General features: G+C 38.8%; 1 protein-coding gene across 4 annotated transcripts in view; it reads right to left on the reverse strand.

Moving 5' to 3' along the window:
- The window catches only part of CPQ (carboxypeptidase Q), a 161,193-nt gene that overhangs the window by 53,187 nt on the left and 83,648 nt on the right, over positions 1 to 24,358 (reverse strand). For all 4 annotated transcript variants that reach the window (XM_082045124.1, XM_082045122.1, XM_082045121.1 and 1 more), the window contains one exon: positions 3,961 to 4,072. In XM_082045124.1, the coding sequence (XP_081901250.1) occupies positions 3,961 to 4,072 (112 nt within the window). The remainder of the gene's footprint in view (positions 1 to 3,960; positions 4,073 to 24,358) is intronic.

The following is a 24,358-nucleotide window of genomic DNA, read 5'->3' on the forward strand; positions in this document are numbered from 1 at the left end:
CTAGTACAGAAACTGCCAGCTCAATTAAAAAAAAAAAAAAAGCTACCTCTGGAGATTCAGGAAATGTAAATGCTAACACATTAAGTAACTGATTTACTTAGAAATAAAAGCAAAAACTGCTGAAAAAAAAAATGAAGCAAGGAAACACACTGCACTGCTTGAAAGAAGATATAACCATCTTAAACTATCATTTCAATGATTTTTCAATGAATTTAATGCATTTGGTCCTAAGCCAATAGCCATTAAATGGTTTGGGAAGGAGGTTATATTGAAAGTACGGAATGGTATTTAAACTATAATAATTCTTCAAGTACTACATGGAATTATCAAAATGCTAATTAACAGGCATAAATTGTATCCACCAGCCATGTCCAAGGGTCACAGTGATATTATGATGAAGTGCTGTTAGATCATCACTGAAAAAAAAAACCTGCTTGAATAGTGTAATAATATCTTGCTTTCATGGAATCAGTGGGCCATGGCAGAAGGAGCAGCAGTGTTTATCACTACACGATACAAACTTCATATTCCAGAATTCATATTTCAGAATACTCACTTCAGCTGGAAGATCATATCACAACAGCTGTAAGATTAGTTATACTCTAGTAAACGCAGACAAAGTTGCATGATGAACCATGGCTTTAAGACTCCAAGTACACAGTAAAAAAATTCTGCATATGCATACAGATAAGCCAGTTAGAGATGGCTTATCCCCCGTCAAACGTATTTGGTGGACTAGTCTGATACTAAATTTATCAGGGACCAAAAGGATATTAAACCACGTCTCCACAGTTCAAAATACAATGGTCACTCAAAACACATCTATGGAGTTGATTTTAAACAAAACTCATTAATTCAATTCTCACACAATTTGCACACCTGTTACTTTGCTGTCCTTTTTGTCAGATTTTACGTGCATCAGAAGATATAAAATCCACATTAACCAACTTGCTATGAATACAGTGTATGAAAGGCCCTATCCCCCATGGTTATCTACAGGTTAGATGTGATGACCCAGAAGTCCTCCCTCAGCCTGCAGAACACTGGTGCAACAAGAAGAGCTGAACACAATAGCTGGCCAGAACAGAGGGCATCAGCAAAGGCTCCGGCATTTCCCAGCTGACAAAACAGCATTTCACCACAGGCTGTACAGCAAACACACAGGCTACTACCAGAGGAAATCAAATATTTGAACAAGCAGAGAGTGGTGTGTTTCAGTCATGCAAGAAGGAAAACTCAGTGAATAAGAATTATACAATGCCACCATGAACTTGCTCTTAAGAGACAAAAATCAGTTTATTCTGAATGGAATAGAGTCAACAAACACAGAAGCCTCCTTTTTTTTTTTTATTTATTTAACTGTAGCTGAAGGGAGCACAGACAATTTTCCAAGAGTCATAACAGAAAGATTAAAAACACTAAGGAAACAAATATGCCTGGGTTATTGTGTAGAAAATTCCTTTTCATTTTACTTTTAAAAGAGCAAAAATTAAACCATATGCACTTTGTTTTCAGTCACAGACTGATATTCCAGTTATTCTGAGGCTGGAAAAATGAGAGATAAGAGGTTTAAATAATGCAAAATAAAGGAAAAGGAATTCACACAGATGTCTGGTGTTCTCCAGTGCAGTATGAAAGTGGCTAATCATATAACAGAGCTTGTCTACAAAGAGCTCTTCAAGAAACACTGAGATTGTTCAAGTGCACAAATCCTTCTGTTTATTATTTAAGCTCTGCCAGAGCTTAGAGCAGAAGCAGCAGCTGACTTCAGTTTTTACAGAATATATGGGTGCTTTCCCTGTGACCACAGGTTACAGTTCTGGAAAAAGGGAATGACAAGGTACAATAGATTCCATCTGATGAAGGGGGAAACGCATCCTTGCATATCAGCTTTGCACTCTAAGAAGTCTGTTTTGAACTGGTTTTGAGTAGTATAGTGACAAAAGCCCATATGGAAGTAAAATCAGAAAAAAACATTAGATCAAGCAATAAGACTATAATTTGCAGTTTGCAGACCAGAAAACACGCTAGGCCACATCAGACTGGGAACCGCAGGACATCAGGCCAAACTCTGAGAGGCTGGGTGCCTGGAGGACACAGGCGGATGACTGCAACCATAGCTCCCTCTTGCACATACACCGTCCCTATCTCATCTTACCTTGTGGATCTTCTCTCCCACCAGACAAACCCAATGTAGGGATACATAGACCATGCCTTTCGACAGCACCATGCTGTCTGCAGCCCACTTCTACCCACAAATCAGGCCAAGTTTATGAGTGGAAGAAACTGGCCTTTCAGATCCCACACAGGTGGCTGTGCAAATCAGGAGGCAGTAGCCTGAGCAAGTCCATAGCACCACTGGAACAGATATATCCAAGCTAGAACCTGTGTTTTCCTCTTTCCCTCCTTCTTTATTTACATTTAGCATTGATGTCATGGGGATTTAGTTCAACTCGTATTTCTACCGAGCAGAAACTCTGGAGGAGGGAGACCAGCAAGTTCAGGGTTGACAGCATGTGTGCTGGAATATCAGTTTCAGAAGAGTCCAGCTGATTGACAGGCCAAATTCCAGAACCTGGTCACCTTATCACCCTGCTGATTACAAAGAATTATTTGAAGAAATGACCCCTGGAAACAGAACGCTGCTGAACCTATTGTAGCAGAATACTACAGTGTGCAAGGCCTCGGTGACAAATGTTGCTTGATGAGACATATGAGCCCACAGCATTTGACAGGTCACCATGGCTAAGCCAAACTTGACGGAAGTGTATCTTTGTAGTGATGAGACTCAAGCTCATGCTTCCTGTCTCCTGGATTTCCTTTGCCAGGCTGCTAGAATGTCAGCTGTCACAGTCCAAAGCAGAGCCCAAGTACACAACAGCATAAAAGCAGCCTAATCAGGAAATCAGCCCTCAAATGCAAAGCTGAGAACACATCAGTTTGATGGCACAGATTTATCTACATAAAGCCTTTGACAAGGTTCCCCACAACATCCTTTTCTCTAAATTGGAAAGGTACGGATTTGATCGGTGGACTGTTTGGTGGATGAGGAACTGGCTGGATGGTCACAGCCAGAGAGTAGTGGTCAATGGCACAATGTCTGGATGGACACCAGTGACAAGTGATGCCCCTCAGGGGTCTATATTGGGACCAGTACTATCTAATGTCTTCATCAATGCCACAAAAATGACCAGGGGGATGTGATACCTCTTCTATGAGGACAGGCTGAGAGAGTTGGGGTTGTTCAGCCTGGAGAAGAGAAGGCTCCAGGGAGACCTTATTGCAGCCTTTCAGTACTTAAAAAGGGCCTATAAGACAGATGGGGACAGACTTTTTAGCAGGACCTGTTACGACAGGACAAGCAGTAATGGTTTTAAACCATTAAAGTGGGGAGATTAAACTTTTGTGATGAGGGTCATGAGACACTGCAAGAGGTTGCTTGGAGAGGTTGTGGATTCCCCATCCCTGGAGACATTCAAGGTCAGGCTGGACGGGGCTCTGAGCAACCTGATCTAGTTGACGATGTCCATGTTCATTGCAGGGAGGTTGGACTAGATGAGCTCTGAAGGTCCCTTCCGACTCAAACCATTCTATGATTCTATAAATATCAGAAGGCTATCTGTGACTTCATGAAGCTTCATCTTCATTAACAGTGAGAAACTCATTAAGGCAAAATGAAAAGGAGTAACTTCCTCTTAAGGTACCTAGACATTATATCTTATGCTGATGATAGTGACCATGCAGGCTCAAGGCACTTTCTAGAACACTGACTGATGTGTTGCTTTTAGTTGACATCCGTGATTAAAGGAGGAGTTTAACAGACAAACTTGCAAAATACTTATACTAAGTATGAATATTTGTGCTCAGAGGAATGGATAAAATAGAAAATCCAGTTTAGACAACATACAAAATGTCCTGGAAAGGTAATGCATTAAAAATATTTTAAAATTAAATATTTACCCAGATCTTTAATGAGTGATAATGCTTCCCATGATATAAATGCTCCACCACCGTCATCCATAGCTCCCTGCCCAACGTCCCAGCTGTCCAGATGTCCGCTAACCAATACAATCTGGAAAAGCAATTACGAGAAAACATATCTACATGAAAACACTGAATCAGAAAAGCCAGTCCAGCATTTAAGCATTTTTATGATTTTATCATAAATTTGGCTTTTTAGTTTAGAACAGGAGGAAGGAAAGATTTCAAATAAAACCACTAAAAACATTGTTTTCTAGTCACTGAATATAAATCTGGAATCACTGTATGCATCCTATTGCTTCAAACCACTGCCTAAATCAAAGTAGATATGCTGTGAGAAATGCTTAAATTAAAGGTTTTGTCTTGTGCATTAACAAAGTGCATACCTTTCAGAGATACGGGACCTCTACACTGCAGGATGGTGAAAATTTCTTTCATATTCCAGCCCTTAGGCAGGAAATTTCATTAACCCTATTTTTGGGTGCATAAGGAAGAAATATGAACTTAGACTGAATTGTGCCCAGACAGAGCTTACTGTTTTATTATATATCTATGATGCTTGTCACAGAGGACCTCTAATTTATTACTGGATCCCCTATGTGCTACTACAATGACAAGGTATTTTATAGTTCCATTAGTCGTAAGGATATTTTAAATTAAAAACTACATGGTAGCAAGTCCCAGATGGGTTTTCGGCAAAGAAAGTTTTGTGGCTACAGCATAGTAGTAGATGTATCTCCAGAATCACCCACTTGCAGATCTCAACTCCTCCAAAGTCGACAAACAGCATCAGACCAATACCAGAAGTGAAACGGTTCCCTAACTGGACCTGAAAATGGAGGGCTGATGGATGTGTAATTGCAATGGAGAGGTCCAGGAGGGACAAGAAGTCTTGAGCTGAGCAGGCAGTGTGGTAACATCATGCAATAGGACAAAAACAAGAGCCACTGCGGTGTCCCAGGACTCTTTGAAGAACTGGTACCCAGTAAAGAGTGCCCTTGGGATAGGGTGGAAGTGGAAACATCCAACTCAACACTAAGGAAAAACTGAAGGAGGCCCTGGAGCATCTGTCCGTGTCCTGCCCAGCACTGGCCATACATGAAGGGATGCTTGCAGCTCCCCAGTTGGCTGACATCAATGAGCTCTCAGAGTTGAGGGCTCTAGAAGAAGGTGAAAAATACTTATTCCTCCTGCCTCCGCCTCCTCCTCTTCCTCCCTAAGGGATGAGGATCTCCTGGGATATCATCTCAGCTTCATACATCACAGGACAACTGCTCCAGCACTGATAATGAGAACATAATGAGCTCTTCCTAGGGTGAGAGCCTATGGCAGAGGCCCTATGCTATCAAGTGTGCAGCTAACATTGCAAGGAACTAACCTGGGGTACAACCATGTAAACCTCTATTTTCCCCTTCACATGAGAAAAATCTTAGTAAGTTTTCACTATTAAAAATAATGAACAAATAGATCATGGCAATGGAGTGTAGCAAATATGAACTGAGGTAGCACAACTAAAAGGTCCCTTTGCATTAAACAAGGGCCATGACAAACTACTAGTCATAAATATTGTATTGCCATAAAACTCTTTAAATTTAGAAAATACACCATGAAATGTTTATAAATGTGTGTGTTATAAAATTCAAGAGGTGTCATGCTTTAGAAGCTGGAAAAGCTTGAGATCAAAACCTGAAGAGCAGTTTACGCTTTCCTTCTCAGATGTTTCAACTCTCTCTTCTGCTTTCCCAGCCTTAAATAAACATGTGCTTGCTTTCCAGCACAGACTGATTTTCTTGGTAGTGGACAACCATGCTGCAGCCTTTATTCCAAAACTTCCCCTCTTTCAAAAGCACTTAAATTTGGATGGTAGGCCCCTCTGGAAGTGCCTTAGATTTACTCAGGAGGTACACCTGCAATTTAATGTCATGATCTCTGCAGGACTAGCATGAAAGTCTGCAAACAGCATGTTTTCCAAGGATGGTGCCCTGCAGTAGAACTACTTAATCTGTGGCAGCCCTCTGCTACAATAGCAACATAGCTTGAAACCAGAGAATCTAAGAAAAGCCATACCAGCTTTGAAGGTAGAAATCTTTCTGAAGTGCGAGCAGAAAAGGAGTGTTCGCTGCAGTACTCATTGCTCTGTTTTCTTATAAGGGAGGAGGGCAATGCATGAATGAACTCCGCTTTGGGAGCCTGGGATGCACATGCAGCCCCACTGTAACCTGCCCATGGAGGACGGAGCTCCAACACCACCATGCTTTGCAGCTGACTGATGCAGACTCAGTACTGTCTGCTCAATAAGGAATTTGCAAATAATAATAATTAAAAAAAAAGGGAACAGAAAAGGCTCGGAGGGAAAGCACAACTCTCTGCAGTATAAAGAACGTCTGTTCCGCAATTTCAAAATCACCATGTGGTTTGTTTGTTCTTAATGCAAAAATTGGTTTTAAGAAGAGAACTATTCCCTCTTCTGGAAAACAGAGCTTCAAGCTGAAGTGAATTATTTAGAACAAGTCTGTAAACTCATTGAAGGAAAACCAAGTTTACAACAGAAGCAACGCCTTGTCTTTACCAGTGAAAGAAGACCTCACTAATGCTATTCCCTGGCAGCAACCTCAACATGAGTGTCTGAGAGGGAATTACTCCTCATTTCTGTGAAACAACACATATTGCAACATCAGGAAATTCTGAATCAGAAGAAGGTGGTGTAATCCCATTTGGGGTTACAGACTCCAATCACAAAGCATCTTTATCAACTCCAGATCATGACACCAAAACAAGATCAAGGTTCAAGTGGATTGAGAAAGTCAGATAATTTTATGGATGAACTTTTACTTAAATTTACTCAAGCCGATGCCAAGAGCAATTACATAAATAAAACCAATGTACTTTTATGTGAAAGTTTTTTCAGAACAGTTGTTTTTTTAAACTATCATTTTGTAGCAGCTGCTACAATGAAAGTTTCAGTGATCCTGCTGATAGCTAGCCATAGACATTCTTAAAATAAGACACAGCGATAAAATAACAAAACCCCATGTTTATCTTGGTCTTTAAGGAGATATATGTGTCTGGACAATAAATGGAAATATTTCTAAAATTAATTCTATGCCAATATATTATTTAAGATAATACTATAAACCAATAATATTACAATTCTCTGTATAGGTGGGCTACTAACAAAGGCAGTTAAAGCTATAAAGGACATATGATTATTGCATTTTCCATATTGCTTTCAAATCTGTTATGTGGTTCTCATCTCTAAATCTACACATAGTTTAATCACTTACATTTGCCCAAAACATCCCTATAGAAATGTCAGCACATGCCAACAGACTATAAGTACTGCAAAGCGATGTGAGTCTATGTAAGTACAAGTATTTGTTTTAAATATACAGAGAAACCACAAGCAACTGTATAGGACAGTACAAATACAGCAATATGAATTTGCCAAAGTGACAAAAAATAAATTTAGGATAAGACAGCTTGCATGCAACATGACAACAGAAGATTTGGCTTTCCTGCAGTGACACAGCTAAGAAATGCAGCTCTAGACACAGTCCTGAGACAATACAACAGAAATGAAACTGCAAGAAACGTTTCAAATAGAAGATGAGTTATTCTGTTTCCTTCTGCACCAGCATTATGATCTCTATTGGATGCCTTTAAGTTATGCCCAGCATTTCAATCAAACATATGGAAATATTTCAAAATTTATATTTAATATATTTATATAAGTATTTATTTTGTATTTAAACCCAGGAAGATTAGGCAGAGGAACCACCCATTCACATACATTTGCATATATCATGGAGTTATCCTTTTCTAAGCAGATGTTTTTTGCCACTAAAAATAATCTCCTATTCCATACATAGTCACACATGCCTATTGCATTTGTCATGCAATAATTTCATAAAATGTAGATGAACTACCTTCTGCTTGGTTAGAGGGAATTTTAAGAAAAGTTTATTTCACTTTTAGTTAGTCTCCTCAATCTCAATTGCTCCAGTAGACATACAAGGTAAAGTCTTCTTTCTATGCAACATTAGAGATAATAAATAATAAACATTAGGAAAGAACTGTAAGCAACATTTTCAATCACAGGATCTAATGTAGAATAACGTTTCTATCAAGTTGTGAAAACCAGCATGCAAAATTAATTCGTGTCACTGAGGTAGGTGGCAATAGAAGAGCAATGACATCATCATTCATCTTTGCCCTTCATGTATGAAGATTTCACAGATGGAAGTTAGGGTTCAAAAAGTAGGACCTTTATTGATGGAATCTGGTTATTAGCATATTCTCTTAGAAAACCTTAGTAATAACCTTCATTATCCAAACCACCAAAAAGCATTTTTTCTTGCATCTTCCTCCAGTAGGCAGGGAGAATAAGTAGCACCTTAACATGCATGGAGAGGACAGAAAACTTAAACAAGGATCACATACACAGAGAACGGGATGATCAAGAACTATGCAGGATATCAGAATCAGATCAAACCTCTTTAGCCAAGACATACTCAAACACCAAGTGTCTGTATGCCAAAACTTCATGCCAAAACAGTGAAGTGCTCTAGACTGTAACTCAAATTCTTTTCAACTGCTTATACACATTTCCAGCCAAATACTGCCACGAGTTAGTCATTTGTTCAGGCAACACAGGTCTACAGTGTTCCAGCCCGGTTCCCAATTACCTGGAAACTCATTAAATCCTTCCCTTTCAAATTTTTGTTGTTCTTTTTTTCTTTGGTTTGCTTCTAGGTAAGTTCATCTTAAGCTCCGGGTACCACAATAAAGTCTTACATTATTTGACTGGATATTTTTTCTTCATGAATCCCCTTCCAGTGCATGGGATATCTGCACAAAGCTTACACATATGAACACCATATGAAGTTGATTTGTGTTTGGGCCAAAATTGCAGCAAAACAGAAGTCAGATGAGAATTAGGATCCCCTATTCAATCCAATTTAAAAAATGCCTATAATTCCTCTCCTTCCCCAGCTACTTATTGCTCCTTTTACTCACACAAACACTCTCTCACTTGACAATTTTCTATTTGTCTCAAACAAAATTTCTGATGCTAACTAAACCATGACTGAAAACCTGTTAATCCTCAGACAGAGGAATCCAGCACCAAATTCAGGCCTGTGGTCCTAAGTGCAGGGAGTGCATTTTGAGTAATCTACCCATTTGGATAGCACGACAACTATGAACTGCCAGATGGCTTCACTTTATAAGGATCTAAAGATTTTCTTCATTTCACTGTGTTAACAGCATGAGAACAAGAGAAAAGAGAAAGGTGGCATATCATGTAGCTAACTAGTGGGCAAATAAAACAGCTGGCAGGACTAAATTTAAGCTCATCATGCTTAACTTGCCCACAAAACTATGATTAAATGAAGCCTTCATATATACAGATTTGCAAATTCAGAGTAGTAAATCTGGCACGGCTGTTTTAGGATGTATTAGCATCATCCGCAGAAGTGCTTGCCAATATGCTCTGGAAAACGGCAACACCAAGCAATGTGCTTTCCTACTGCTTACCCACACAGCAAAGCTGGCGTGAGTGCTCACAGCAGCCTTCCTCTTTAAAGTAACTCCTAGTGTGCAGACTGTATTATCACTCTCATTTTTAGGAAAAAGTTCTGTAATTTTAATAGAATAAAATGTTGGTGTGTAATTAGGTTTTTTGTCCTGACCCATTCCCTTCCTTACTCCAGCTCAAACCTTCCTCCCTTCAGCTCACACAGCAAAACAAATGACAAATAAAGAAGTATCAACTCTTCCTTCTTCATACTGTGTGTCCAGGCAGAACCACATTCCTGTATACAAACTGACACTCCTCAAGTTTTAAAATATTCACAATACTTATTTATTTGTATAATGCAGTAGGATTCTATAAATTGGTCCCTGGGCTTTTCCATCAAGCCTTCTAAAATCTAAACCATCAGAACTTGTAACCCTACGTACTGCAGCAGTACACAGACTGCAGCAAACACATCACGCGTCATCTTCCTTTCTGGAATCCAACCCAGCTCTTCCAACAGCAGGACAGAGACTCAAAGGAAACAGTTCAATAGTTCTTGCAGGGACACTGCATTTTGTATCTATACTACTATTATTTCAAGCTCAGTATCTCAACATTTGGCAAAGACAAAAATGACAAAGTTGAGTGCACATCAGCAACACAGCACTATATGGCATGTGATTAGAATTATTTTTAAATGCAAGATTAGAGATATACATATAATATATATATATTTAAATATAAACTCCCCTGTATTTAAAAATGTGCAGTTTTATGTTTTAACACAGGTCTACTCTACTGTGTGTAATTCCATCAGCTTCAACAGCCAAATTCAAGCATGGAGCCATATGAGAGATATTCAGTTGTAAAAACCACTTACTTGGTAAAACCTCTTCATGAAAGTCTGCCCTGACCATTTCCAAAATATTTGTTTTGGGTTACAAATATGTGAAAAAAAGATTTGTGCGTTTCTGCACTTGCCTTTAAGAAAACACTAATTGCCTCCAGTTAAACTGCAATTGGATTAAATCATGCCCTATATGTAAATGAGGAACATTACCACATTTAGTGGATTTTGTTTTGTATATATAAGAATATTTCTTCAAATTAGTTTTTAGCTTTGGTGTCCAAATAATATGTCTTCACTGTACAGCTCCTTTTATTAGATTTCATGCACATTAGGAATGGTTCTCAAGTAATCAGTCTAGCTGTCTCAACTAATTTGTAGTCCTAAAGATACAGTGAAGTCCAGAAAGAAAAAAAAATGATTAAAACAAAAACTGTCTTTTCTACTTAATACGCAATGTAGTAAGTCTTAACTTCCAGGGTTCCGATTAAATGATAGATCTGCACATGAAACAGAAGTGACTCACTTAGTCACACAAGAATCCAACCCTATTATTGCTAAAAAGCTGATTAACCTTCAAAGAGCCTCAGTGTCACAATATACAGTAAACTCTTTAAAGCTGAATCTCTGCTTTGTAAAACTGATTGAAAATAAAGTGTTCTCAGAAAGTATTGCAGCCAAAACTCCCTGTTTGAAGTGAATCTCAAAACCACTGAGTAGTTAAATATCACAGGCTGATAAAATTTATAGCATATAGGACACTGAAGGAGAAAATTAGTCTGAAAATAAATTGCTACTGATAGGGGAAATGTAGTAAAGGTAATGAGACATAGAAACTATATGAGCATTCAAAAGATAACCAAGGATTGAAATGACTACCATTTTCTTATTAAATGTTGGATTTTAAGACTTAGTATTTCCATATTTAAGTTCCTCAGAATCTTTTATTTCCTCTTTCCTGAGCTGTGACATTTCAGAAATAATACCACTCTTCATAATAATGTATTTCAGAAATAAGAATTTTAATTTATATATTTCAGCCCATCTCTAGAGGTTTTGAGAGTAAAAATCATAACAATAACTACCTCTAAACAAAACCAGGTGTCACTGAAATATCACTTAGTCTTGCATAAAAATGATGATGTAGCTGGTATTTTTCTAGCTCAAAGATTAGCAAATAATTTCTACAATACCCCTGTATGAAAGCTGAAACAGATGTGCAGAAACAATCATTTTTCTACATTTACCAAAGGAAGACTTTCCTTACACATATAGTAGATGATTTGTGTATAATAAAGGAATTATTTTACAATCCAGAGTATTTGTATTTATATATTTTTCACTTTAGAGGTATATATGGTTCCACATTACTACAGATCTAGCAACATTACTAAATGTTTTATCTTAAAAATTTACTTTAGCAGATATCGAATTTAATTTCAGGTAAAATAAACACTAATGCCTAGTGCTACTTCTTTCATTGAAGCATTTACAAAAACTGTCCTACTTGTACATTGTGATACTATGTACTAATGACAAGCACCCTTTTCCAAAACAGTAAAAATTGCAGATTTTTCTCCAAAAAACTACAGAACTATTGTTTCTTCTTGAGAACACTAGAGGACCGCTTACGTCAGACCTATGCCCTGCTAGCACTGTCTTAGAACATTCTGGTAACCTAAAATGTCCTGAAAACCATCCTGCGTAGCCAGCTCTGAACTGTCCTAATGAAAACAGTCTTCATTTTAGAAAACCCCCAAGAAGATTGCTGATGGAAGCAAGTCCAAACAACGCTTATGTCCCAGTGCCAGACACCAAGCATCAGAGGATACTTAAGGAGAAGGGACCTTTGGGTGCTCCTTGACTTCCACACCCTCCTCAGAGCAAGGTCAACTTAGATTTGATTGTTTGAACTTTTGTCCAGTGGGGTTCTGAAAATTTCAAAAGATGGAGATGCCACAACCTCTTTGGACAAACTGTTTCAATGTTTGCTCTCAGGAAAATATTTAAACTAATATCTATTATAAGACAAGATTTCTTAAAATGTGTGGCCTAGTGGGCCCTTACTGCAACATTCAAAAGACAAACTGGATTTTGAATGCTGTTAGCTCACAAGCATGCCTCATAGTTTTACATCTCCAGAAGCTTTTACCTAATTCATCGCTGCCAGCTGAACACAAAGGAAATGAAATTCTTGCCTTTTACCACACCATTGTCCTTCACTATTATACATACTAGAAAGAGTGCTGATCATGCAATCAGTTCTCCCAAAACTGTCTCATCATCCCACTTCTTTAGTCACAATGGTCTGTCAGAACTGGTGATGCCTCTTGTGCTCACTACTCTATAGTGGGAGGTGGCTCCATGCCTTTCTGCTGTGATGGAAGATGCTTTCTCCTCTCTAGCCTTAAGTATTTTCATGGTCAATGACTCACAGGCCTGTGTTCACAGCTGCAACTCCAGCCTGTGATGGAGGCTCTTCTGATGCTGTTCTCTTACTCCACAAATCAACACATAGGCAAGGCTCTTGCCATTTCTTCCTCTGCTGCTTAAAGGAATTCATTGTATAGTATGCTAAATCACTCAATAAGTCTTTCATTTTTTATTTTAACAGTTTTTTATTTCTATGGCTTATCCTACATTTCTAGCACCTGCACAAGTTTTCTCAGAATTTTGATTTGTCTCAGGTTTTTTAAAGATTCTTATTATTCCTTACCAATTTTTTTAATGCCTCAGGTTGCACCAGGGGAAGTTTAGATTGGATATTAGGAAAAAATTCTTCATGGAAAAGGTTGTTAGGCATTGGAACAGGCTGCTCAGGGAAGTGATTGAATCACCTTCCCTGGAGGTGTTTTAAAAGGTGTTTAGACAAGGTTCTTAAGGACATGGTTTAGTGCTAGAGTTAGGTTAGATTATGGTTGGACTCAATGATCCTAAGGGTCTCTTCCAAGTGACACGATTCTATGATTCTATGAACATTTTTATTTATCTTTCCTATACGCACATTGTTTCTCTCTTAAAATGCACAATAAACTTCTCAACACAGCACTAACTTCAGGCATTTTCAGAAGCGCAGCAACGCACTGGGGTGGGGTACGAAATTACTACAAAGTGATGATGGAAACACCAACAGATGCAGCACAGGGAACGGGCAGGAGGAACAAAGGTCTGTGTGCAGCTGCAAGGCTACCATCTCCTTGGTGTCCCAGAGGCACAGTGGGATGGCTCGCACAACCAGAGGGCTGTAAATGATGGGTGTGAGCTCTTTAGGAGGGACAGGCTGGGAGGGCAATGAGGGGGAGTTGCCCGTTCTGTGAGAGAGCAGTGGGATCACCTAGAGCTCTTCTTGGGGCTGGATGATGAACAGTGGGAGTCTGGGGGTCAGGATTAGCAGGCAGACTGATGTGGGTGACACTGTGGTGTGTTTGCTACAGATAGCCCAAAGAGGAAGAAGTAGATGAAGCCTTCATCAGACAAGCCTAAGAAGCCCCATGTTTGCAGGCCCTGGTCCTCATGGCATACTTCAACCACTCCAAAACATGCTGAGATATTCAAGACCCAAGCCCTGTACAACCCACTCTAGTTGACCTGGCTTTGAGCACAGGGTTGGACTACATGATCTCCAGACGCCTTTTTTTGTAATTCTGACACTGATTCCAAAATGAATAATTAATATTTTCTTCTGGCTCTATATATAAACCACACTTCTTTTAGCTCTGAAAATTTCCATTAGAGACAGAAAAATCAGAACGCAGCATGGAAATAAATTCTACCAAACCCAAGTATGTCCTTCAAGATCCAGGCAGCTAAAGTACAACTGTAATCTTCATTATAGTATTTTACTGGCAGAAGACAAAAGACCTATTTTCTACTTAGGGCAGTCAAAATCAAGGTAAAAAGTCATATAAAATCCATTTTATGGAATAATTTGCAATTATTGTTTCATAGCTTTATGAACTGGTGAAAGAACCCACAGAAACAGGACACTACTTGGCTTGTAACATGAAAAAAAGTCTTCATCTTACAGTGACCCTAAAATAATTGCTTTACATATTGTGTGAGATGTCTTCAAAGTTCCAACACAATTTTCAGATTACAAGTCTTCTTTCACCAATAATAGTCCCTTCAGTTTCCTTTAGTTTCTGATAATTAAAACAGCACTTCTATTGAGGTTTAAATGTAGACTTAAAGAAACATTAATTTCTTATTTCTAAATCCAAATTATCTAACTATATTGTATCAATCTCTTTATCAGTAAAATGGGACTAAACAACTGCTTATTACAGAGGGATACAGTGAAGATTAACATTTATTTCTGTATTTATGACAGCATTCATGGAAAATACTAAGACATGGACTCAAAGTACCTGTCTTGGGTTGAAATTACTGGGGCTGTATCTCCTTACACAAACAAAAACTCATTCCACAACTTCTAGTACCTGTCCACAGTCCCACAGAAACTGAAGAGTCATATTCAGAGAGACACAGCTAAGTACTTGCAAGTAACACTGAGAGATTTCCCTACTGAATTCCCACTAGTGTATCACAAAACCCCAGAGTTCTGATAGCTCACCCTTCATGTTTATCCGTCCTTAACTTCTTTGTTTATATACTATTGTGAAACGTGAAGTGCATTTGACAAAAGTTCACCAAGATGGAGAAGAGGCTGCTTTATCGAACTCAAACAATTTCTGTAAAAGACCAGCTGAGACAACTGTTGTCAGGATGATTCAGAGGGTGGAATAGCTGCTCAAAGTCAGGAGAGATTCAGTTTATTGAAACCGGTAACGCAAGCGCTCTGGAATGCATTTGGAGTGCAAAGGGACTTCAGAAAACCTGGTGCGAAGTACAGCTGTGGCAAAACAGGAAAAAAACAGTGGCAACAGGGACTTTGAGACGTTTGGCATAGCACAGGGTTGGAAAGCGGTTCAAGTGCATGAGTTGCCTGGGCACTGTACGGCTACTGCATGTTGCCATCTTTTAATATGTGCACATGCCAGGCAGAAACCAGTGCTTCCCCTGCACAGACGAGAGCGCAGATGGATAACTCATAGCTCTGGACAAACCCCAGAGAAAAGTGAAAAACAAGTCAACTGCAGTAACAGAAAAGGAGGAGATATAGAAGTCCCTCACCCTGCCTCTTCCTCAAATCATGGTGTGACTACTGCAGGCCAGAATACCAGAAAATAGAAGTAATCTCATTTGGAACTGGTCCAGCTTGTGTGAAACATCTGAGTATTAATTGCAAGGGATACACAGAGTGATTATAGGACTCATCCTAAAAGTGGGAGAGGTGTCCTCACGGCTGCACTCTGGAATCAAGCTGAGCTGTGCTTTGCATATTGTTTTCCATCTCCCCTCTATCAAGCATCTCAGGAATGGCTGCATATTGGAATAATCTCTGACATTTTCACAGGCAAAAATTTCTTCATGTCCTCCATAGCATGGGAAACTTTTTGAGCTTGTGAAAATGTTCACATCAGATATTTTTTTTTTCCTGTGTCCAGCTGCAGATAGGAAATGGGAAAGAAAAACACCAGAAACACCAGCTACATCCAGGTTATACAGAGAGGTTTGTGTGATGTGGGTTTCTGTCTACATGGACTTAACATCAAATTTATGTCCCTAGGCCACACAAAAATCTGTCAGTGCTAACTAATTCTCCCTGTCACTTCACCTTATGTTTGAATCCCTGACCTTCATATGAAAGGTTTTGTGTTTCATTGCCAATGCCATCTCCCTCTAGTTTCTCTTCCTATGGCTGCAAGTTGAAATAACTTATTTACTTAATTATCCCTGCACCCCACAACCTCACACATGACAAAGGAAAGAAGGCCCACAGAAATTCTGACATCTATATAGCACTGGCTAACCAGCTGGCAAGCACCACTGACTGCTATTACACATCAGTCTTCAATCACCTCCAAAATATGCATTGAAAACACCCTCTATTCATTCAGCCTCCATAACCCTGACACTGAATGTAATAAAGGTTGTTGGGTTTTTTAATGAAACCTTGTGTTATACTAAAATTATTAGTGCTGTTCTATTTGTACTTCATTTCATATCTGTTTGTGTTGAAATGAATTTAATTTCTCCTTGAGGCACTGTTCTCAAAGGCTCCTATTTTAATTTTATTAGTTTTCATGCCTTTAACTTTCAAAATGAAACACAACGGTTATCACAGTAGTACTCAAAACTGATTATATGTCCCGGGCTAATAAGCTTGAAAGGCATGTTTAGTTAACATTCTATCAGGGCTGTACCTGCTTAAATATGTTAATAGTTGGAAGTTAAAATAAACTTATTCTAGCCTTTAAATAAACCTCCAACAAGATTGCACACAGAGAATTAGGGGCATGAAGAACAAAATTCTCCTAATGCATCCACTCAGTCCTTGTTATCAGAAGTAACTGCATGAAGAATCTGGTTCATATGTTTATAATTTGAGAGCATTCAGCAATTTTTATTCCCACGTTAGTGGATTTAATAACACAACAATTTCAGAAAAACTGATAGGAATCTGTAGTTCTCTCTAAGCTCTTCTCCTCCCACCAATGTCATATAAAATGTACTACCAACTTTCCAAGCCATTCTTGGATGCTTCATTCCTGTTGAAAGAATAAGGATGCTTGAAAGTTGGCCAGCATCTATCTCCACCACGTTCTTCTCAAGAAACTGAAGGCTTTATGCAGACAGTTCCCTTTTCATCCACATATGGCAGGGACAGACTGAAGGGAACATACGTCACAAGGTGGTAACATTGGAGGACATTGTAATTATGGCATTGAAAAATACTAATTGCAAAATTAGGTCAGGGCAAGCAGGAAACTTGAACATTTATTAGACTGGCCTTTCTGAAGAACAGTAAAGAAAAAGTGTTTACCTGGATTTTGCATGTTACAAATAAAAGAAAATGCAAATTAACTAATTCTATTACTAAGAGCAACAAAAGCCAAAACCACTCTGCCAGGGGATTGTTACTCTCATCATACTGAAACCCCTCAGCTTGGCAGGATAAAATTTACTTGAACAACAGGTGTCAAAGACACTGCTGCGAAGAACAGGTCCTCTGCAATGCATATATCCCCAAAACATGAGCTGCATACTCATTTTCTGGAACCACCTACATTCACATACCCCAGAGTGCAGTTACAGATCCCACTCTTGTAACTAACTTTTACTCTTGTCAGCTGTGGGAAATCTGATACAAACTCTTCTACCATAATTACACCATTATAATTGTAACTGAGTCACACATAAGGCAAAAAGACAAGGAACTGAAATATTTCTAGGACTTTGCTTACAAACTTCGCAATCTAACAAGCAACCTTACAGTTACTGTCTACTCCATGGCTGATACAGTGCAATTCTACATTCTCCAGTAAACACGCTTTTCCAAAAAACCAGCTAGCCAATGTTTTACTTCTTTAAAAAGACATGAAGGAAGTTAGTAAAAGCAGTAAAGAAATCAAATGAGGTAAAAAGAAAGCTGCAGACGAAAAGTTTCTGCAGTTCTGTAGAAAGTGTTGACTCTAGTTCAGGTATGTCACTGGAATTGCCCATGACTTGTTGCCAGTATTTTCAAATCAGCATAGGTTGGATACAAATAAACTGCTGCCTGGGAACAGGTATGGTGGTGGTGTTGTAATGTGTCATTTGCTTTGAGCATGTCACCAGTGAAAACATAACTGAGTACCAGAAATTCAGAAAACATACACAAACACATACAAGAAGTGTGCTAGATTGCCACAACAGTGATTTGTGCCTACTGAGCTACAGCAAATTCTTGCACTAAGGACTCAATCTCTCCAAATTACTCCAAAAAAACACAATGAAACAAAACCAAGACTGAAAAACAGGCTATAAATGTATTGCAGAAAAGCTTTTAAGTGGTTATGAGAGACATGAGTTTCCTCTGGGAAGGAGGATAAAGCACAATAAAAGCTCAAGGTATATTGAGCAGACTGCACTGGCAAAGGATGGGTGTTAAACAGGGGCTTTATGTAATAATAAAAATCGTGGTAGATATGCCAATGATTTTCCATCACAGGGTTGACTTGGCTTCCGCACATACCACCTTCATTGTAGCTGCCTTAACAGCAGCTGGAGACCTTCTTTTGCTTGCTCCTCTGACCATCTTGATCAGCAGTTGCACCCATAAGTCCACACTGGTTTCCATGAGCAAGAAAAGCTTAAGTATCAGGTTGGAACCAAAATCTTCCTCCCACTCTCCCCACTCTCATTTTTTAAACTTCAGGGTGGAATCTGGAGCTCAGCACACCTGTCAGGGTTTCCTTCACAGATGTGAGGGATCAGCCACTTCCAGTGGGTCACTGTGGCTACCAGGTGAATTAAAAGAAAGAGCATTTCCTTCCTCAACACGTTCTTCCCCCCTCCCACTGCCTAACCAAGGCTGGATCAGAGCAACTTTATTTGAAAGACAGGAAAATGAATACTCATAGCAAGGACGGAGGGGAGAGGGCAACCTCCATTTGGCAACCAGAGACAGTGAAAATGAGACATACAGGCATTTTATCACATTCCTGGAAAGCTACTTCATCATCTGATTTCATTATTTTCTCCTGCCTCTCCAATATTCAACCCCAATTTCTTCTCAATTAATTCAGCCTCTAGAGCCTATTTATTGACAGCTTGACCACCATGGAAGAAACAGAGAAGAAAACCAGAAAACACTTCATAAAGCACCATTCATCTCCAAAATTTCATAATGGGCCATCTATCTTCAGATATGATGTGTGTACTCAGTCTAACCAGAACATGTAACATTTCAAGTACCCTTAAATGTCCCACAAGTTATTAAATTTTTAGTTTTCAGAATCTAATCTCAGATCATCAAAGACTTAAATCAGGAACAGTTTATACATAAAATGAGATGCACATGTTTTCCAATATGAGAAAGTGCAGGCACATACAAAGTACAATAGAGTGTTACAAGATTAAAGTTCATTTAGCATGACATTTGTAGCAAATTCCTTTTCTGAAGTAACGCTGCAGAACCCAGAATCATAGTAAAACTAGAGAAGTACATTTTCTTATACTTGAGGGGAAATACTGATGGTGAGATTATCTACGCCAGTAATAACAATGTCCTACAGTAAAACAAAGAATGTGCCCTCAATGTTTCTGCATTTTGTTTTTTCAAAGTGTTTGCCTTCTCCCTAAATACAGGAACTTATACACAATTTTTCATAAGCCCACAACTTACTAGAAATTAAATCATATTTCTTGACTCCAGACTACTATTATACATTTTTAAAAGCATTTTCTTCATGCCAATCAGCTATAGCAAGAAAACTGCTTTTCCAAGGTTCTCAATAGAAGGGAAATTACTAAGTATGTTATTATCACATTTAGAATATTTAACTGTGACCATATGACCAGTGGTTGAAATTCTGGTGAACATATACCTGGGTTTTGTTTAGATGCAGGAGACAAAAGATCTTTTGAACAAAAATGTTTTCAATCTAGACAACACATGATGTCAGAGGCATTCAAAGAAATTAATATGTGAGCTAAAAATGTTACTCCAAATTCTCCCTTCCACATGATCTGAAAGGTTTGGACTGCATTCTGAGTATGTGGCTTGTTTTTTTTTTTTTTTCTCTAACTGAGCCTACGGCCAAGGACTATTTTATTTCATGGAGTTTCCCAGCACAACATCTGAATAACTTCCATGGTGTTTAGTGATGTGTCCAGTATCCCTGTTATCTTCTCTCCCTCTGCCTATCACAGTGGGAAATCACTTGTTGATTAAAAAGCACTGTTTGCATATGTTGCACTGATTTTAGGCAATGTGAAAGATGTGTACTTTACATCTGCAGAGGACAATGACTGGATTTGCTGCAGTATGGAGTCTGACTGATTCCCAAGAAAGCTGTTCCCTGCATATACAGACCATATGCTCATTTCTCTCAAAATGAAGATGCCTACCATAACAGACTGCAAGATTTTGCCAAAGAAGCAGGAATCTCTACAGTGAATTCCTCCAAGAAATATTCTGCAGGCAGCAGTTACTGAACAAGTAACATGGTGTGACTTTTTTATTTTCTGCAAGGGCCACATTTTGTGAATGAGGTTGCTTTTTTTTTTTTTTTAATGTTTGTATGTATTTACTGAAAATATTACAGCTTTCAATGTCAAGGGCTGTGGCAGCACATCCTTCATAAATGAAAGTACTAGTTAGGTTTATTAGCTGGAACATGTTAACTATAAGCACAAAGAATTCATGATGTGTGCCTGGTGATTTGGTCTGAAGTTTCTCCCCTCCCAGTGCTGGCTGGAAGGACTCTCCTCATTTGGTATTTGGAGCAACTGAGCACTGGCCACATTGTTGGAAAGTAAAATGTGGGAAAGCAAGATGTGCAGTTCCAGCCACCTGGATGATAAAGGAAGATCAATACTAACATGACCATTTGGACAGTCGAAGACATAATACTAACATAATAATATATAAAGGGCCTTGGACAGATTATTTTGAAGTACGTTTCTCGTAATTGTAAAAAATTATAGCCCAGACTCATGAGAATGGTATCTCGGGCCGGATAACCGCCCCCCAGTACATGGGATGTGTGAACGTCCTTGGGCCGGGTCTGTGAATGAGGGGAAAAACAAGTGAGACAAACATCACATGAGTTTAGTGTGTTCTTGATAACAATTAGTGGAAAAGCACCTTTTTGTAAACATCTTAGTCCAGGCCTGTACCTGTAAATCCTATAAATTGTCAATGGTGAATAAAGAAAGCAGCCTAGGCCTAGGTCAGCTCTCGGCCTGGCCAGGCTCTGCGCTCCTTCCTGAACAAGATCTCTGCCTCTGCATGAATTTCTGTCTGCGTCCTGGTATGCGTCGTTCCTAATTGCCGCACACATATCTAAATTATGTAATAGATGGCACATTAAATAACATTTCCAACACCAAAACAAGAAAATGTAAATTTTGTCAGATTAAAAAAAATAAACAAATAGAAGCAAAAATGAAGCAACAGACAGTGCAAACAGATTAAATAAATAAAATTTGAGTAAAAAGTGTACTATAACCTAAAACATTTTTCTCTGGACTAGCATGGCTGAGGGTGGGAGTTCCTTAATTTTTATTGAAGGGAATGCATAAGACAACTAACAAACTGCACTTGGGATATCAGAGCAAGTAATGACATTCATATCAACAAAGTGGGAAAGCAGAGAAGGACACAGCTTTTTTTCTCATGGCTTTTATAGAAGGGAATCATAAGAAAACTCTGACCCTGTGTAAAGGCCTTTGAAGCTGGATATAAGCCTTCTCTGCAGCAGCCAAGAAACAATTTGTTGCATCTTGTCTAAACACTTAGAGCTAATGCAGTTTAAATACAGTTTTGATTAGTCTGGCTGCATCCATCTGAACCAAGCAATGTTTACAGTATTCATTATTTTTTGGGTTTATAGAAGATGCTCTATGCATTAATTTTCCATGTAAATAGCCAGCAATTAGGACCAATGTCCAGCAAATGCCCCCAGTATCCTCATGATGTAACACTCCTTAGACAGCAGATAATCAATTCATCTCTCTTCTCCGTGAGACACTTACTTGTAAATACAGCTAGATCCCACTTTATCTCAAAGTTGGACAAATTGTCTTTAAAGAATTTCTTTGTAGCTTTCATATAAGTCAGCAAAATGCATCTAGTTTGGACAAGTCCCTGTTAACACTGCCCCAAAATGCAAAATATTTTGCCTTGTGAGTTGGATTTCACTACACCACAAAGCATCTGAAGGAGTCCTAAAAACAGGTCAACAAAATATATATTGGGAGAAGATGGATTACTTCAGAAGGTGCAAGACATCACCTCCAGAAAGCTGCTCAAAGAGTCCTGGCTAGTTTCAATTTCCATCAAAACACAAGAGATCAAAGCACTGGATGAGTAAAGAGGCAAACATAGTAACTACACATTGTGAATACCAAAGCAGTATCAAAGATGTACAAGGCTGCAAGTGCAAGGCCGGCAAAAGTTCAGCCAGTTCCAGAAGTGTCTTATAAAGAGAACTGCAATGGAGTCTTCTCCCAACAGCTGGGTATTCTCTGTCACTGATACCTTTGGTACATTCACTATCACCATGGATGGGCAATTATCAAAGAAAGATCATCACCCTTTTGCAGGCTGCACATACATATGTTTCAGAAGTTCCTTTGTTTTTCCTTAGTGCTTTTCTCCCAAACTTTCCAGGTCATGGAAACAATCCCATATTAAATAAATGAAAATCTCCGTCACTAGTTCTGACATGTTTCTGTCATGTTTGCTGACTGAATATAAGCTTAAAACCATTAGGAGTGAGGAAAAAAGAAAGTCAGCTTTGAGCACACACAACAGTTTGCAACTGCAAGCCTGGAGATTCAGATATGAGAGCCCAGGGTCCTATAGTCCCTTTCTCCTCTTTGGGCTGGGCATCTCTCAAGGCCACTCCAGTGAGAAGACATTTGAGCGTACATTGGAATTTGTTTTGTTTTTTTAAGTAGAAGTTTGTTTAATAAGATTGTGGAACTAATAAACACAGACTAAAAACTAGGGGCAGAAAAGACACAATATAACAGCAAACTTTTCTCCCTGTCAGTATTTTGCAGTATTTGAAAAATTTAAAACATGAACTGAGGAAACTTGAGGAGTTAAGTGATCAGCCATTCTGTAGACAGCTAAACATCTCTCTCAGGAAGCTTTTTATAATATTCCATCTAAATCTTCCCTGCTTAGTTTATCTCAAGCAGTTATTCATGCTATGTGCAGACATTTGTCCTCCTCTCCCACCAACCCATTCACTTCAGAAATACATAATTATTCTACAGTCATTCTCGCCTGTCATTCCCCATCCTGTGCCCACATTTTGTGTTCTTTCCACTGAATTCCTTTAAAGTAATCAATACTATTCCTTTGCAGGACTGAAAACTGAAAGCTAAAGATGGACTTCCAGATGAAGTACAAGATACCAAAATTGCAACAAATCCTTGCAACTGCATTATGTGGTGGTGTGTCAGCTCCAGGAAATTCTATTTCAGAAAACCTCTATATCAACTTGGGAAAAAAAAGTGATTTAAAGGAATTACCTGTTCTTGAAAATATTAGTCATAGAAAGGGAGGAAAAAATATTACATATAGAGAATTTAAATCTAGATGCAGCCATAAAGAATAAAAGATATGAAGGAGAGAGTTTGGGAGAGGAAGAGGTCAACTGGCAGACACTTCCAGGACCTACATGAGCCTGCAAGAAATGCTGGCTATGAGAACAGGCTTTGGTTCCAGAAGAGCTGATTAGTTGAAGAAACTCTCAAATTTATTACCTGCCATTTCTCACTTCTCTCGCTGTGTCAGGATTTAAAAAAACTTGGGTCTCCTCTCACTGTCCTCTGAAGTCACTCTTGCTTTAATTCCTTGTGCACATACCATGATTCACACCTCTCCCCATCCTTTTTCATTACCTCCCCTTTGTAACCTCCTTTTCCCTGACATTCCTAATTCCTCAGTTAAACATGACAGAGTAAAAGGATTTCTCTTTCTACTGCCCAACCATGTCACTCCCCCTGCCTCAAAATCCTCTTAGTGAGTTTAATCCCTCAGCTTCCCCCACTTCTGTCAAACAGCTTTCTGTACTGCTGGAACTGTTATTTCAAAATCTGTACTTCCAAACTTTTTACAATGCAGCATTTAAATTGCTCCCTATGTGTCATCCACTTAATTCTTCTCTCGTGTCTATTTTCAACTGTAAAATCTTTGTTACTCTGTTTAAATGTCTTGAAATCCTGGGATACTATGGACACAACTACAGCTATCTGCATATAGCAAAATTAGGAGGGTAATCATATTATTTGTTCTAGATGAGAACATCACACAGTCTCGCTCTTCTTATCATCAGACCGTAAGTTTAGTAGGTACCAAATATTCCAACAGAAGATAACTGTGTGCAGATAACTGTGTCTGGACTGCAAGGTTTGGATCCCTGACCCCAGAATTTTCAGTGCCTGTGAAA

The sequence above is a fragment of the Streptopelia decaocto genome, assembly GCF_964273445.1.
Source record: "Streptopelia decaocto genome assembly, chromosome: 2".
In the NCBI taxonomy this organism is placed as follows: Eukaryota; Metazoa; Chordata; class Aves; order Columbiformes; family Columbidae; genus Streptopelia; species Streptopelia decaocto.